This window comes from Bubalus bubalis, chromosome 9 (assembly GCF_019923935.1).
Source record: "Bubalus bubalis isolate 160015118507 breed Murrah chromosome 9, NDDB_SH_1, whole genome shotgun sequence".
NCBI lineage: Eukaryota > Metazoa > Chordata > Mammalia > Artiodactyla > Bovidae > Bubalus > Bubalus bubalis.
The window spans coordinates 69,279,167-69,297,440 of record NC_059165.1 but is presented as its reverse complement, the minus strand read 5'-3'; the positions used below and the strand labels follow the sequence as shown (position 1 = coordinate 69,297,440).

General features: G+C 35.8%; 1 protein-coding gene across 1 annotated transcript; it reads left to right on the top strand.

The window, feature by feature from the left end:
• The first annotated feature begins 16,557 nt into the window (after positions 1 to 16,557).
• LOC102413856 (olfactory receptor 2L8-like) lies at positions 16,558 to 17,496 on the top strand. Its single transcript, XM_006069997.3, has one exon. The coding sequence runs from the start codon at positions 16,558 to 16,560 to the stop codon at positions 17,494 to 17,496; it is 939 nt and encodes a 312-aa protein (XP_006070059.3).
• The last annotated feature ends 778 nt before the right edge of the window (positions 17,497 to 18,274 follow it).

Genomic DNA, 18,274 nt, shown 5'->3' with positions numbered 1-18,274 from the left:
TGTGTGTGTGTGTGTGTATATATGTTTATGGTTAGAAGGTATTTGTGTATAATATTTTTCTATCTTTGGAGGGTATTGCCAAAATTAAAATAAAAAGCTCAATTTAACTGTCTCTAAGAAAAGTAGCATATTAAGGAATTATTAACATTTATAAAAGAGTGCAAAATATGTGGTTTTAAAAACTGTTTCAATATTGCAAAGCAAATATCTAAAGACAGCAACAATTTGATATTTTAAGAATTTTTGCTTGTATGCTTTTATTAAACTAACCATATTCCATTTAACTTGTTAAATTTTTGGCCAATATAATGAAAATTAGGAAACAAATTGATACTTGCAGACAAATCATTAATATGTACTTATTGAACAATATACAAAATATATGACACAGAAAGTTTAGAGACATATTATTGGATAAATCTGAATAAATATGTTTCTTTCCCCCACTGAATTGACCCTTAACACACTTGTGAAAATGTCTCTATGTGTTGTTAAAATTTCTACCTCAATTTGGCTTCTGGCCATCCTGGGCCATTTGTGACTTAAGCAACATTTGCCAAACCTCAGTGGACATTCCTGTGAACATCAGAAAAAAGAAATCATGCAGTAGAATAAAACTCCAGATAAATAAGTCCCAGAATCATTGTTGCTCCTGAGTTTCCCTAAAGGTATTTAAAATGTAAATTGTAGAGATAAAATATTAGTATGCACATCCGTTTAGAAAATTTTCAAAGAAATTTACTCAGAAAATGATTCTGTTTACACGATGCCCACTGGACTTTTGTCAGTTAATCAAACCAATGAGTGTGTAAAAGTGCAGATATAATAGAAGGTACTTATCTTAACTGTAATTTTACTGTTATTCCACAGAAGAGGAGGGATTCTTCAGCAAGTGCTTAAGAGAAATTGATTTGGAATTAAGTACTTCTGTTTATAATAAGCAGCAAATAGATCGTGGCATCTTACTAGCCAGAGAATGCTGAAAAGAAAACTTTATTGATAGAAGTTGTTTTAAACATGAAATATAAATAATTCACACAAAAATATGTATCCTTAAAATATAGATGGACAGTTCAAACACATATCCATGCATTTTAAGACATGAAGCTCTTTTAAACCTGAAACAAGTTAGTACACAATTCAGATAATTGATCTGAATGCAAATGATTGTAAAGTGATAGGAAAACAGCAAAATTAATTACATAGGATACTACTGATATTATGTACTAGTGTTCTAGACTTATGGTGAATGGGCCTACTCTCAACTCTTCTGACATATAACTGAATATAAGTATGATACTCTATTGTAAAGTATATGATAGAGTTTATATGGACTCAACATATATTTTTATAATTATTAAGAAAGAATGTTTCATTTTATCCCTAGCCTGTGATGTATTATTTGTGAATGGGAAACATTGCAGCAAGTAGAGATGCCTTAAAACATAAAAAATATCCTTAGGAGTAGAGTTGCTTTCAAGCAACCACAGTTTAAAATCACTTAGTTACTGATTCTAGTATATTAATGTTTTGGCAGTTTTGGTTATTGTTTGGATCAAAATCACTCAGGATTTAATGTATTCCGTTTAAGAAGTATTTGATGTGTTCTATGTAAGACTTGGTTAAGAAACAGAGGAATTTTGAAGTTTGAGGTCCAGGAGTGGCTGCACAATACCATATTGTTCAGAAGAAAATTTAGAGCAAGAAATAAAAAAGAGATAGTGTTTGGGGAGCTGATTCATAAATGTGCTTTCTGAGTGTGAAATGAAAAAAGGATCCTGGAAGACGCTTTGGATGTGCTGAAGTTATATTTGAAGAATAAACCTAGCACTTAAGAACATCAGTCCTACATAAGGATTGTGAAAGACAGCATATCTTATTTCCTGGGCTGCGCGGGCACAGGAGGGCCTAGAGGAGCTATCCCATGTTGAAGGTCAGGAAGGGTGGCGGTGAGGAGATACCTCTCATCCAAGGTAAGGAGCAATGGCTGCACTTTGCTGGAGCAGCCATGAAGAGATACCCCACGCCCAAGGTAAGAGAAACCCAAGTAAGATGGTAGGTGTTGCAAGAGGGCAGCAGAGGACAAACACACTGAAACCATATTCACAGAAAAGTAGTCAATCTAATCACACTAGGACCACAGCCTTGTCTAACTCAATGAAACTAAGCCATGCCCGTGCAGCAACCCAAGACGGGCGGGTCATGGTGGAGAGATTTGACAGAATGTGGTCCACTGGAGAAGGGAATGGCAAGCCACTTCGTATTCTTGCCTTGAGAACCCCATGAACAGTATGAAAAGGCAAAATGATAGGATACTGAAAGAGAAACTCCCAGGTCAGTAGGTGCCCAATATGCTACTGGAGATCAGTGGAGAAATAACTCCAGAAAGAATGAAGGGATGGAGCCAAAGCAAAAAGAATACCCAGCTGTGGATGTGACTGGTGGTAGAAGCAAAGTCCGATGCTGTAAAGAGCAATATTGCATAAGAACCTGGAATGTAAGGTCCATGAATCAAGGCAAATTGGAAGTGGTCAAGCAAGAGATGGCAAGAGTGAATGTCGACATTATAGGAATCAGCGAACTGAAATGGACTGGAATGGGTGAATTTAACTCAGATGACCATTATACGTACTACTGCAGGCAGGAATCCCTCAGAAGAAATGGAGTGGCCATCATGGTCAACAAAAGAGTCCGAGATGCAGTACTTGGATGCAATCTCAAAAATGACGGAATGATCTCTGTTCATTTCCAAGGCAAATCATTCAATATCACAGTAATCCAAGTCTATGCCCCAACCAGGAACGCTGAAGAAGCTGAAGTTGAATGGTTCTATGAAGACCTACAAGACCTTTTAGAACTAACACCCAAAAAAGATGTCCTTTTCATGATAGGGGACTGGAATGTAAAAGTAGGAAGTCAAGAAACACCTGGAGTAACAGGCAAATTTGGCCTTGGAATACAGAATGAAGCAGGGCAAAGACTAATAGAGTTTTGCCAAGAAAATGCACTGGTCATAACAAACACCCTCTTCCAACAACACAAGAGAAGACTCTATACATGGACATCACCAGATGGTCAACACCGAAATCAGATTGATTATATTCTTTGCAGCCAAAGATGGAGAAGCTCTATACAGTCAGCAAAAACATGACCAGGAGCTGACTGTGGCTCAGACCATAAACTCCTTATTGCCAAATTCAGGCTGAAATTGAAGAAAGTAGGGAAAACCACTAGACCATTCAGGTATGACCTAAATCAAATCCCTTATGATTATACAGTGGAAGTGAGAAATAGATTTAAGGGCCTAGATCTGATAGATAGAGTGCCTGATGAACTATGGACTGAGGTTCGTGACATTGTACAGGAGACAGGGATCAAGACCATCCCCATGGAAAAGAAATGCAAAAAAGCAAAATGGCTGTCTGGGGAGGCCTTACAAATAGCTGTGAAAAGAAGAGAAGTGAAAAGCAAAGGAGAAAAGGAAAGATATAAGCATCTGAATGCAGAGTTCCAAAGAATAGCAAGAAAAGAAAGCCTTCTTCAGCGATCAATGCAAAGAAATAGAGGAAAACAAATGAATGGGAAAGACTAGGCATCTCTTCAAGAAAATCAGAGATACCAAAGGAACATTTCATGCAAAGATGAGCTCGATAAAGGACAGAAATGGTATGGACCTAACAGAAGCAGAAGATATTAAGAAGAGATGGAAAGAATACACAGAAGAACTGTACAAAAAAGATCTTCACAACCAAGATAATCACGATGGTGTGATCACTGACCTAGAGCCAGACATTCTGGAATGTGAAGTCAAGTGGGCCTTAGAAAGCATCACTACAAAGAAAGCTAGTGGAGGTGATAGAATTCCAGTTGAGCTATTCCAAATCCTGAAAGACAACGCTGTGAAAGTGCTGCACTCAATATGTCAGCAAATTTGGGAAACTCAGAAGTGGCCACAGGACTGGAAAAGGTCAGTTTTCATTCCAATCCCAAAGAAAGGCAATGCCAAATATTGCTAAAACTACTGCACAATTGCACTCATCTCACACGCTAGTAAAGTAATGCTCAAAATTCTCCAAGCCAGACCTCAGCAATATGTGAACCGTGAACTTCCTGATGTTCAAGCTGGTTTTAGAAAAAGCAGAGGAACCAGAGATCAAATTGCTAACATCCACTGGATCATGCAAAAAGCAAGAGAGTTCCAAAAAAACATCTATTTCTGCTTTATTGACTATGCCAAAGCCTTTGACTGTGTGGATCACAATAAACTCTGGAAAATTCTGAAAGAGATGGGAATACCAGACCACCTGATCTGCCTCTTGAGAAACTTGTATGCAGGTCAGGAAGCAACAGTTAGAACTGGGCATGGAACAACAGACTGGTTCCAAATAGGAAAAGGAATTCGTCAAGGCTGCATATTGTCACCCTGTTTATTTAACTTATATGCAGAGTACATCATGAGAAACGCTGGACTGGAAGAAACACAAGCTGGAATCAAGATTGCCGGGAGAAATATCAATAACCTCAGATATGCAGATGACACCACCCTTATGGCAGAAAGTGAAGAGGAACTCAAAAGCCTCTTGATGAAAGTGAAAGTGGAGAGTGAAAAAGTTGGCTTAAAGCTCAACATTCAGAAAACGAAGATCATGGCATCCGGTCCCACCACTTCATGGCAAATAGATGGGGAAACAGTGGAAACAGTGTCAGACTTTATTTTTCTGGGCTCCAAAATCACTACAGATGGTGACTGCAGCCATGAAATTAAAAGACACTTATTCCTTGGAAGGAAAGTTATGACCAACCTAGACAACATATTCAAAAGCAGAGACATTACTTTGCCAACAAAGGTTTGTCTAGTCAATGCTATGTTTTTTCCTGTGGTCATGTATGGATGTGAGAGTTGGACTGTGAAGAAGGCTGAGTTCCGATGAATTGATGCTTTTGAACTGTGGTGTTGGAGAAGACTCTTGAGAGTCCCTTGGACTGCAAGGAAATGCAACCAGTCCATTTTAAAGGAGATTAGCCCTAGGATTTCTTTGGAAGGAATGATGCTAAAGCTGAAACTCCAGTACTTTGGCCACCTCATGTGAAGAGTTGACTCATTGGAAAAGACTCTGATGCTGGGAGGGATTGGGGGCAGGAGGAGAAGGGGACGACAGAGGATGAGATGGCTGGAGGGCATCACTGACTCGATGGACGTGAGTCTGAGTGAACTCCGTGAGTTGGTGATGGACAGGGAGGCCTGGCGTGCTTCAATTCATGGGGTCTCAAAGAGTCGCACACGACTGAGGGACTGATCTGGTCTGATATACATGGTTTCATTAATGAAGTATGGTTTCAAGCCACCCTTAGTAATCTCAATACTGCTTCCTATTTGTTCTTTTAATCCACATAAATCTACTAATACATAAATACACTGCATAAATTTCTAATCAAAGCCTAGATCTTACTTGTTTAGAATTTATATGAAACCATAAAATGGAATATATAATAGTTTTAAAATGGCTTATATTACCTGTATGTAGATAAGAGTTTTTCCTTGAATAACTTCTAGAAATAATCCAGGTAACTAACCATATGTCTTACATTTAGTTATACTAACAGCTACCATTTTTTTGTTGTTTTTAAGCACAAAATTTGTGAAATTGAAATATCATATGTTTTTAACTTTTTCACTCTTTTCCTCTACACATGAATAAATTCCCAGTGGAAATTAATGATATTTGAATAAATAAGCTTGCAGATGTTTTGTGAGAATCAAATAGGCAGAGCTTAAAAAGACAATTAGAAACTATATCATCATTCAATTTGTGCAAATGACAAGAGAGATGAATGTAAATGATGGTGATGGGAGTGGTATTAACAAAGATACCAAAACTTACAGCCACTCTTCAATGATAGTTTATACTCAAGTATGTGTTTTTCTTATATTTTATCTAATTGATAATTTTAATATTCCATATTTCTTTATATCAGGAGTAGAAGGGGACGACAGAGGATGAGATGGTTGGATGGCATCACTGACTTGATAAACATGGGTTTGGGTGAACTCCAGGAGTTGGTGATGGACAGGGAGGCCTGGTGCGCTGCAGTTCATGGGGTTGCAAAGAGTCAGACATGACCGAGCGACTGAACTGAACTGAACTGATTCTACATAAATGATACAGGGTCAGATGGTTAAATTCCTTCATCTAACTTTATGATTCTTACAAGTAGGTGAGCTAGAATTATACACAGGTTTAAACCTAAAATTTCTCTGCTGTACCTATATAATGAAACGGTAACAACAAACAGTTTGAAGAACATTATTCTGATAATCAGTTTCTGTTTCTTAAAAATCTGTCCACATAATTACCAAGTTATTAACACTGATTCACCATTTTAAAATTTCATTAATTTTATGTTAATTATAAACACAGAAACGTATACCCAGGCAAATAATCACTGTATTCTAGGTTTTCTATGCTTTTTTAAAGCATGGTTCTCAAATTATATAGCTTCAAAATTGAAAAATACACAATTCTTGACTATTAAATACTATCTGTAAAATGTCTAGTCAGTAAACTAATATAGACTATTTGCAATTTCTTTCTCTTCTTTAGTGGGACATGATGTGGAAACATTTAAAGAAATGTGAATTCTCATGAAGAATCCCATGTAAGGCAACTGTAGACTAATAAGCTTGTCTAGACACCAGAAAACACATGTCTAGGTAATATGATTCAGATTCTATGATAGCTATTTTACAAGACTGTCAATGCTTAGATAATTAATTGCAATGCAAAATAATCGTTGTAGATGTTTAGACTGATGTATGGTCAAGCTGGCTTAAAATTCAACATTCAGAAAACTAAGATCATGGCATCTGGTCCCATCACTTCAAGGCAAACAGATAAGGAAACAATGGAAACAGTGACAGACTTTATTTTTGTGGGCTCCAAAATCACTGCAGGTGATGACTGCAGCCATGAAGTTGAAAGACACTTGCTCCTTGGAAGAAAAACTATGACTAACCTAGACAGCATATTAAAAAAACAGAGACATTACTTTACCAATAAAGGTCCATCTAGTCAAAGGTATGGTTTTTCCAGTAGTCATGTATGTATATAAGAGTTAGACTATAAAGAAAGATGAGCACTGAAGAATTGATGCTTTTGAACTGTGATGTCGGAGAAGACTCTTGAGAGTCCCTTGGACTGCAAGGAGATCAAACTAGCCAATCCTAAAGGAAATCAGTCCTAAATATTTATTGGAAGGACTGATGCTGAAGCTGATGCTCCAATACTTTGAACACCTGATGTGAAAAACTGACTCATTGGAAAAGATCCTGATGCTGGGAAAGATTGAAGGCAGGAGGAGAAGGGGATAACAGAGGATGAGATGGTTGGATGGCATCACTGACTCAATGGACATGAATTTGAGCAAACTCTGGGATAAGGTGATAGACAGGGAAGCCTGGCATGCTGCAGTCTATGGGGTCACAAAGAGTTGGACATGTTGAACGACTCAACTGCTGGTCAATCGATTTTTAGAAATGATGTTTGACTTCCTATAGTTAATGAATTTAAAGACCTAGTAACTTGATGAAGTTGATCTAAGGAGATTCAACCAGTCCATTCTAAAGGAGATCAGTCCTGGGTGTTCATTGGAAAGACTGATGCTAAAGCTGAAACTCCAATATTTTAGCCACCTCATGCGAAGAGTTGACTCATTGGAAAAGACCCTGATGCTGGGAGGGATTGGGGGCAGGAGGAGAAGGGGTCCACAGAGGATGAGATGGCTGGATGGCATCACTGACTCGATGGACATGAGTTTGAGTAAACTCCAGGAGTTGGTGATGGACAGGGAGGCCTGGCATGCTGTGATTCATGGGGTCTCAAGGAGTCGGACAAGACTGAGCGACTGAACTGAGCTGAACTGAACTGAACCTGTTTTACTGGTTTTCCGGCCTTACATATGCATAAGAAAGTATGTGTGGGTATGAATCCAGCATTTTAGAATATCTTGGGAGCCTAAGAAAATAGGAAGTGATCCAAATTTCTCAAAAACTGTTGGAGGGTGACTTGTGCTCTAGCAGCTTTTAAAAGTCTAATCTGAGATTTCTTATAACATTGCCAGAAAATCCAATTTAAAGAAGCTTCTTTGGTGAATCCAGTCCTATTATACCTCTGTAAGTTGTCACACCAGGTTTATTTTTTAATCAATAATGATACTTCTTTGAGAATAGTTTCTATCAAAAGTGAGGAGAGTGTAGGGTACAAAAATTAGTGCTTCGCTGGTAAGATTTTTATTTTTTAGGCACTAGAGGATACTCTTCCATGCTTTCCAACTTGATGACCAGTTTACAGTCTTAAATGACTCACTTCATATATCAGTTTTTTATGTATATTTTAAAAAATAAACTCTAGTTTTAAAAATCATGTTCTGTAAAATATATAAATCACTAAAATCAGAATTTATGACAAATATTTTCATACGTAAATATAATATAGATCTGCAATGAAATTCATCCATATTTACTTCAAGAGATGGTCATATGTAATTCATTCTGTAACCTGGGTGGCATTTGAACAGTTTTATTCTTCATATAGAATATGTATCAATATATCTAAAGTCTGGATTAGACAGATAATATGGGTATTTTTTTATAAGTGAATTCTGATAGGTAGGGACAACCTTGTATTGAGAGCTAGACATGAATTGACTTTTATTTAGATACAGAGAGACCATTTTTATAAGATAATATGAGTGCTTTGTTTTTTAATTGGAGGATAATTGTTTTACAATCTTATGTTGCTTTCTGCCATACAACAGCATGAATCAGCCCTGAGGATCTCTACAGACCCTCCCTCTCAAGTCTCTCTTTGGAGTCTCCTTCTCATCCCTCATTACCCCCCTTCCACAGGTCATCACAGAGAGCCTGCTGGACTTCTTTGTTTTGAGGCTAACTGAAAGCTTCCCTGGTGGCTCAGTCAGGATAGAATCTGCCTGCAATGAAGGAGACCAGAGGTTAATCTCTAGGTCAGGAAGATCCTCTGGAGAAGGAAATGACAACCCATTCCAGTATTTCTGCCTGGGAAATCCCATGGATAGAGGAGCCTGAAGGGCTATAGTCATGAAGTCACCAGAGTCTGAAACTACTTAGCAATTAAACCACCACCACCACCAAGAGCATGTTAAAGCCAGTATATATCTGAGAAAATAGAAGAATTTTCCAAACTAGTAAACTATAAACACTGAACTTTATTTGCATTTTAAGAAACTTTTCACATACATTCTTTTACACCTATGTAGTATTTTTATTTTAGTAACTTTTTTATTTCTCTTTCATTTCTTACTTTTTATTTCATTTTTGTGTATGTTGGGCTTACCTGGTGACTCAGACAGTGAAGAATCCACTGGCAATATGGAATACCTGGGTTCAATCCCTGAGTTGGGAAGATACCCTGGAGAAGGGAACAGCTACCCAGTCTAGGATTCTTGCCTGGAGAATTCAATGGACAGAGAAGGCTGGCTTGGTGTTGCAAAGAGTCAGACATGATTGAGCAACTTTCATTTCACTTCTTGTGTATGTTGGTGAATAAAAACCTACAGATAGAGTCAAGAAAAATTTACACCCTCATCTTCTATTCCATGTAGGATATATTGCAGATTCAAGGCTTGTTTATTTATTTGTTTCTTCCCCAAAAATCCAACATCAGAACATTTCCTGCTAATTCTTTTTTTCTTAGGTATAATGTCATTACTGCTGACACATCAATGGCAATACTTTTAAAGAAATATTTAAAATCCAAGAAATTGAAAATGCTTCATAAATTTAATAAGCTATTTTTCCTTCAGTGGATAAAGCCAAAATAAAAGACAATAATAAACAATTTGGATTTATTTTTAATTAAGAAAAAGATGTCTTATTCAATGTAGATCTTGAAGCAATCAAAATTGATATTCAATAGTTGAGATTGTTCCCCTGTCAGATTCAAGGATGTTTTAAGTAACATCAAATGACAGAAGATTTGAACAGTGTAACATGAATAACAACTGACTGTTTCATTGGCAGTCCTGATACATGGAATAAAATATCAGATATAAAGTGACATTCATTTTTTCCATTTGGTGTTTATTATTTCACCTTCAGAGTGTGATTGAATTAAGTAACTCATGGAAACATTTTTCCATAGAAAGTCTGATATAATAAAATACATGTGAAAGAAATATTAGTAGTTTCATTGGAATTTGAAATATTACATTTTCACTTGTCAATAACTAAATAACCGATACTAATTGTACAAGGTGGGAAAGTCTAGTATGATATATCATGTTGAATCCAAATGACATTTATTTCAAAAAATGCTCTACCATTTTTTTAATTTTATTTTTTATTTTATTTTATTGTTTTATTTTAATTGCTAAATTGTGTCTTACTCTTGTGACCCCATGGACTATAGCCCACCAGGTTTGGTCTGTGGAATTTCCTAGGCAAGAATATAGAGTGGGATGTCATTTCTTTTTCCAGAGGATCTCCCCAACCCAGGGATAGAACCTGCATCTACTGCATTGACAAACAAGTTATTTACCATTGAGCCACCAGGCCACCAGAGAAGCCAAATTTTCATATTATTAAAAGATCAATTTCTCTGCACATGTTCAAGATCTGGCCATAGATTTTTTTGTATTTGGAGCTTCGAATATAAAATAATTTCATTTAAATGTTTTGACTATGGTAAATATACATGCTATAAAATTTACTATTTTTAAGTGTACAGATCAATGACATTAAGTACATTGATAGTATTGTGCAATCATTACTGACATTACCCCAGAACATTTTTATCTTACTCAGCTGAAACTCTGTACCCACTAGTGGTCCCAATTCCATGTTCCTGGGAACCGTCATTCCACTTTCATCTCTATGAATTTGACTACTCATATGTATAGAATCCTATGGACTGTTTGTATTTATTTTACTTAGTGTATCTATAAGTTTCATCCATGTTGTAGTATTGAGAGTGTTAACAGCCTCAGTAGGGAGGCAGGATGCCCCCAATGACAGGAAGAAATAAACTGCAAGTGGAAAACATTTTCTTTTGTTTTCTGTTCTAATCCTGTGTTGCCATGGCGACACCTGATTCCATCTGGACTTAACTTTAATCTCAAACCTTGAGCTAACCATTGCGTTTTTCTTATGGAAATGCTTTCTCAAGCTACATTAAGGAACTATGTATTTGCTTGGAAATCTGCCTTTCTTCAAGATCCATGTCAATTGTTTTACGATCAAGGATGACTCACCTTGTGCCAATGCTATCTCAAAATGCCTGCTGTGGGTAAGGGGCCTGGTATAACTCTCACAGTTTTGTGAGGCATTTCCTTTCTCTAACTAGCAGCTTGCTCAAGGTATATAACTCCTTGCTCAAAACTAGCAAGAGGACACCCTTTCTGTCCCCCTCTGATGTCTATGTCAGAAGCTTTCTTTATCTCTTATACTTTAATAAAATGTTATTACACAAAAAGCTCTGAGTGATCAAGCCTCATCACTAGCCCCGGATCAAATTCCTCTCCTCTGGAGGCCATGAATCCCAGCGTCATTCACAGCTCATAGCACCAACCTTTCAGTAAGTAGTACAATTTCTTTCTTTTTTAAGACTGAAATTCTTAAATATATGTATGTGTGTGTTTTGTTGTTGTTTTTCAGTCACTCAGTTTACTCAGATTCTTCTGTGACCCCATGGACTGTAGCCCACCAAGCTCCTCTATCCATGAGATTTCCCAGTCAAGAATACTGGAGTGGGCTGCCATTACCTTCTCCAGGAGAGCTTCCCAACTCGGGGATCAAATTCACATCTTTTTGCATTGGTAGGTGGATTCTTTATCATTGAGCCACCAGGGAAGCCCATATTTATTCAAATACTCCCCCACTTTTATTTATTTTTAATTAATTATTTATTTATTTATAATATTTTATTTATAAATTTTTTATTTTATTTATATATTTTTTATTTATAAATAAATAATTTATTTATTTACTTTTGGCTGAGCTGATGAACTTTCTCTAGTTGTGGTTAGTGCAAGCTACTCTGTAATGGTACATGGGCTTCTCATTGCAGTGGATTCTCTTGTTGCATAGCACAGGCTTTAGTTTGTAGCAGCTGCCCCATGGCATGTTTTTCAATTAGTTTTTCTGTTGTTGTTGAGTAGTATAGTTCTTTGTCTATCCCTTATATCAATTTATGATCTGACACATATTTTTCAAGTTTTCTTTCTTTCTTTTTTTTTTTTTCCATTCTGTGGGTTTCTTCCTCACTGTATTGATCAAGTTCTTTCAGGAACAGAAGTTTTTAATTTTTAAAAAAGTGCAATTCATATATAAATATATATACATTGTTGTTGCACATGATTTTAGTATTATATCTGAGATAGCATAGCTAAATTTAATGTCATGAAACCCCCTCCCTCTCCCAATGTTTTACTTTTAGCTCATATTTAACACTTTGATCCATTTAAGTTAATTCTTGTGTATGATGTAAGACAATATAAGACAGTCTCAGTTTCATTAATTGGACCAGAATATCCAATTTTCCCAGCAATATTTGTTGAAAATATATCCCCATTGACTAGCTTTATTATATATAAGTATAATATTCTTCTTATACCTTAATCTATCAGTGAATATATTTGTTGCTTCCACCTTTTAGCTTCTAGAAATAGAGGTGTATAAATACCTATTCTAAATTCTCATGAAATCCTCTCCCTCTGGCCAATGTTTTTATCTATATATATATGAATTGGACTTTTTAAAAATTAAGAGTCACATATGAAAAAGTGTGGTATTTTTTGTTCTCGGTGTTATTTTTTTGATTTGTGTCTGTTTTTATGCTAATGCTATACTCTTTATATTATCACAGTTTTGTAGTGAGTTTTGAATCAGAAACAGTTGAGTTCAATTAGTTTGTAAGATTTTTTTGCTATTCTCATGACCTTGAGATTTCATCAGAATTTTAGGATGTACTTTTTCTCTGCCTAAATGACAGACATTTATCATGACAGACATATCAGACAGATATCATGACAATTATGATAGATATTTCATTGTACCTGCTGTTTTGCTTATGGCAGTACTGACATCTTAACAATATCAGTTTCTCAGCCCAAGAGCAAACACTTATCCATTTGCTTATCTTTTCAATTTATTTCAGCAATGCTTTCAGATTTTTATTGAAGAACTAGTCTTCTTGTTAAGCTTATCCCTAGAGATTTTATTCTTTTTCTTGATATTGGAAATGTAATTTCTTAAAGTTTTCTTAGTATCATATATTATTAGGGTACAGAAATATAACTGATTTGTATCCTACAACTTTTGCCAAATATGCTTATTAGTTTTAACAAATTTTTGGTAGACTCTACATTTTTATAACTATAAGATCATGTCATCTGTGAACTAAGATAATTTTGCTTCCTGTATTATGTCATTTAGAAGTGACAAAAGTGGAAATCTTTGCCTTTACTCCCTCTTAAAGGAAAAGCTTTCAGTCTTCACAATTGAGTATAATGTTAGACGTGAGTTCTGTAACTGTGACTTCAGTTCTACCTCAGTATAATTTATTCCAATAGAGTAGAACATAATCTCTGGTTTCATAATCATTGGTTTCATAGTTCACCACTCCTGATTAACAAGGCAAATATTTTATAATATTTTGCCATTTTTCTTCTATGTATATTTTTCACCAATATGCTCTCTTCTCAGGCTTCCCTCATAGCTCAGTTGGTAAGGAATCTGTCTGCAATTCAGGAGACTGTTTCAATTCCTGGGTTGGGAAGATCCACTGGAGAAGGGATAGGCTACCCACTCCAGTGTTCTTGGGCTTCCCTTGTGGCTCAGCTGGTAAGGAATCCACCTGCAATGTGGGAGACCTAGGTTCAATTCCTGGGTTGGGAAGATCCCCTGGAGAATAGAAAGGCTACCCACTCCAGTATTCTGGAGACGGGATTACAAAGAGTCAGACACAACTGAGCATTAAATATCAAGTACCATCTCTAGCCACAGTGGATGGAGACGTTCCTCCTCCTCATGCCACCATCTCCACCTCTTTTTCTCTTTCCCCATCCTTTCAGCATAATTACATCCCACTTTGTGTCTGGGTTGTCTAGGTTGGCACATTTTTTTCATCTTCTAGCATATATTGCTGAAATACAAACATATAATTTATCATAAAATCTGAATAATTTTAGTTATGCAATGTAATATATTTTAGTAATGTAAAAGTTCTCATTATTGTTATTTTCTTTGGGACATTTTTAAGATCACACATTTATAGGCAATACTGACATTTTTCAAAAGTGCTCTCCAAAAGACTTTAGAAATTTCAAGAAAAATTTTTTTCAAGACAATATTTCTATTTTATTTTTCTGTGTTCTGTTTATGCTGTTTGAATATATGTTTCATATATGTCAATACTAAAAAAAAGTGATTTTATTAGCTTCATTATTATTTTGCTATATGCATTCCCAGGAGTGAAAATATTTATAAGTATATATTGTTTGTCTTATATTAATTCTCTAATTCTCTTACCCCTTGAAAATGTCAATTTTTTTTTTTATTATTTCTGTGGCCTCCAATTCTTTTAATTGTGGTAGTTTTTTTTTTCTTCCTAAATTTCCCTTTTTTTTTAAACAATTATTATTGTTTTTATTTGCCAGAGTCACTTTTGCTAGACTATTTTTTATATATCTAATGATGTTTATTTTGTGGAATGGTAATGTCTCAAACAAATCCTATTTTTTGTAATGCATTCTTTTCTATATTTCCCAGTCATTTTAATCTTACTACTTGAGTGTGTGTGAACGTGTATTTGTGTTTTTGTATGAGGGTGAGTGCACATGTGTGCATCTTCCTCTTTCATGTTGCAGACTTCTTAAAAGTCTGCTAATATTTTTATATTAAAATATTTACAACTAAAACCATATATTTTGTAGTTTGTTCACTTGCAATGTCTTTGGAAAATTTCTTTTCCCATCTCCATGAAAAAGATTTGTGAGATGCCAATTTCTCTTTTCTATTTAAGAGATTGACCACTCTTTTATCCATTTCTTGCTTCAAATTTTCTTAAACAATTTCATCTCTTATTATGGCTTATGTTGATATCCTCTCTTTTAACTATAGCTTATCTATTTTTATCATCATAACAGTTGACTTTTAATGGGAGTGATTGTAAATATATGTACTTAAATTTACACACTAAATTGGAAAAAAAACACCTTAAATATAAGAAACTAAAAGGTAAATGTTCAATGTGTAAGACAAACTTCCACTAAGCAATTTATATCATGTAATTGTCAGAACCTGATAGCTCAGTTGGTAAAAAAATCTGCCTAAGATGCAGAGACCCCAGTTCAATTCCTGGGATGGGAAGATCCGCTGGAGAAGGGATAGGCTACCCACTCCAGTATTCTTGGGTTTCCCTTGGGGCTCAGCTGATAAAGAATCCACCTGCAATGCAGGAGACCTGGGTTCGATCCCTTGGTTGGGATGATCCCCTGGAGAAGGGAGAAAGGCTACCCACTCCAGTATTCTGGCCTGGAGAATTCCATGTATAGTCCACGGGGTCACAAAGAGTCGGACACAAGTCATCAACTTTCACAACTGTCAGAGAAACAAGCAGACATAAAATGTCTGCTGTTTTGTATAGCTTGGACAGATTCATCAAAGCTATGAGAAGTGTTGTTTTAGATATATAGACAAAGGCTCTCTTTTAACTACATATTCAGAAACTTATTGAAGGGAGAGGAGAGTGACAGCTTTGTAGATAATATTTGACAATAAGGATTCATTATAGATTTCATGAAAGATAAATTGATTAGTACCTGATTTCAAGGAAACTTGTTTTGACATCTCAAAACAAAGTAGGCTAAGAAAGAAAAGGAGCTTCTCACCACAAGATGATAGGCTGCAACAGTTTAGAGGCAAAACCTTAGGATTTAAATATGAAAGATAAATCATTCCTTAATTGTAAACAATATTTATTAATAATGGAATTATATAAAGTATGAATTTACATTAATTTTTTATGAATATATTTTGATTATGACATTTGCTTTTGATGTGACTTGCATTTGTATAGGTCAGTAAAACATACTTACCCTAATACTGTCATAGTAAATTTTTTTACAACTGTAAGAATTCTGGAAAACACTTGAGCCAAAATGTTTGTATTTTCAATTTTTAAAAAAATATTTATTTTTTAATTGAAGGATAACTGCTTTACAGAATTGTGTTGGCTTCTGCCAAACATCAACATGAATCAGCTACAGCTGATATCCCCTCCCTCTTGAACCTCCCTCCCACCTACCTCCCCACCCCAACCCTCCAGGTTGTTACAGAGCCCCTGTTTAAATCAAAAGCTAAAATTTATTTTTTTTTCCCAAAAATGATAAACCAGTTCTTTATTTAAGAACTTAAAAATTTTAAATAATACATAGTTTGACTAAAATAATCCAAAATAGCTTAATGTTTTAAACTTGACTTAATCTTGTTTCTACCTTTAGGAAAAATTGTATGGATTTCCCATGGAAAATTATAATCAAACATCCACTGATTTCATCTTACTAGGGCTGTTCCCTTCTTCAAGAATTGGCTTGTTTCTTTTTATTCTCATTGTTCTCATTTTCCTAATGGCTCTATTTGGTAACCTCTCCATGATCCTTCTCATCTTTCTGGACACCCATCTCCATACACCAATGTATTTTCTACTCAGTCAGCTCTCCCTCATGGACCTGACCTACATCTCCACCATTGTGCCGAAAATGTCCTACAGTTTTCTGTATGGAAAAACGTCTATCTCTTTCATTGGGTGTGGGATTCAGAGCTTTTTCTTCTTGACTATAGCAGGTACAGAAGGATTGCTTTTGGCCTCTATGGCTTATGATCGGTATGTGGCCATTTGCTTTCCTCTTCACTATCCCATCAAAATCACCAGAAGAGTGTGTGTGTTGATGATAATAGGATCTTGGATAATGGGCTCTATCAACTCCTGTGCCCACACCACATATGCACTCCATATCCCTTACTGCAGATCCAGGGCCATCAATCATTTCTTCTGTGATGTCCCAGCCATGTTGACTCTGGCCTGCATGGACACTTGGATCTATGAATACACAGTGTTTGTGAGCACTACCGTTTTCCTTTTGTTGCCTTTCATCGGTATTGCACTTTCCTATGGTCGTGTTCTCCATGCTGTCTATCGCATGCACTCAGCAGAAGGGAAGAAGAAGGCCTGTTTAACTTGCAGCACCCACCTCACTGTGGTGACTTTTTACTATGCACCCTTTGTTTACACTTATCTACGGCCAAGATCCCTTCGATCTCCAACAGAAGACAAGGTTCTGGCTGTCTTCTACACCATCCTGACCCCAATGTTCAATCCTATTATCTATAGCTTAAGAAATAAGGAAGTGATGGGGGCCTTGAGAAGAGTAATTCAGAGAATCTGCTTTGTGAAAATGTAGACATTTTTGCATAAGTATCAAGAGTTGCATGTAAATACATTCATCAGTATATGTTAATTAAAATATTATCTTTAAATGCAAGGCCTATAATTAAAATCTAGAGGAGCAGACTATCACTCATTGGTCTGGAAAAAAATTATCATGTATTTAGATTATTTATACTGTTTTTACCATAAGTTTTAAGTGCTTTTATTTATTGCTAAAATAAAGTTAATAAAAATTTTCTATATGATATAGTAATGAAAATGAAAACTGCCTAAAGTTTTCATTTAGCTAATAATTATCCAATTGTTAGCTAACACATTTATGATATGCCTAAAACATGTTTTTTGAATGCCTACATTTCTTGCCTGGAGAATCCCAGGGACAGGGGAGCCTGGTGGGCTGCTGTCTCTGGGGTCTCACAGAGTCGGACACGACGGAAGTGACTTAGCAGCAGCAGCAGCAGATAAAATTAAAAGTCAAAAGACTTATTTTTCTCACAGTAGAAGAATAATTACAAATTATTTATTTCTACATCAGCAAACTTCCTTTCAGAGATTAGCTAGGCTTTACCAAGGATTCTTAATTTCTTATATCACTGTGAAGGGAAAATGACAAGTTTACCTTTCTTTTAAAGTGATGCATCCTTGGGAAGTGATTTAGTATCAGGTATACCTGGGGATCCTCAATAAGGACCTGAAGGTGCCAACAGAGATCAAGGAACTTGCTGTTAATTATAGGACTAGTTTGTCAGTGTTTAGTCTAGCTAGTGGATATTAGAAATATCATATAAGAA

Excerpts from the sequence above, each read along its gene's own strand:
- LOC102413856 (XM_006069997.3), top strand. The coding sequence starts at position 16,558 with ATGGAAAATTATAATCAAACATCCACTGATTTCATCTTACTAGGGCTG.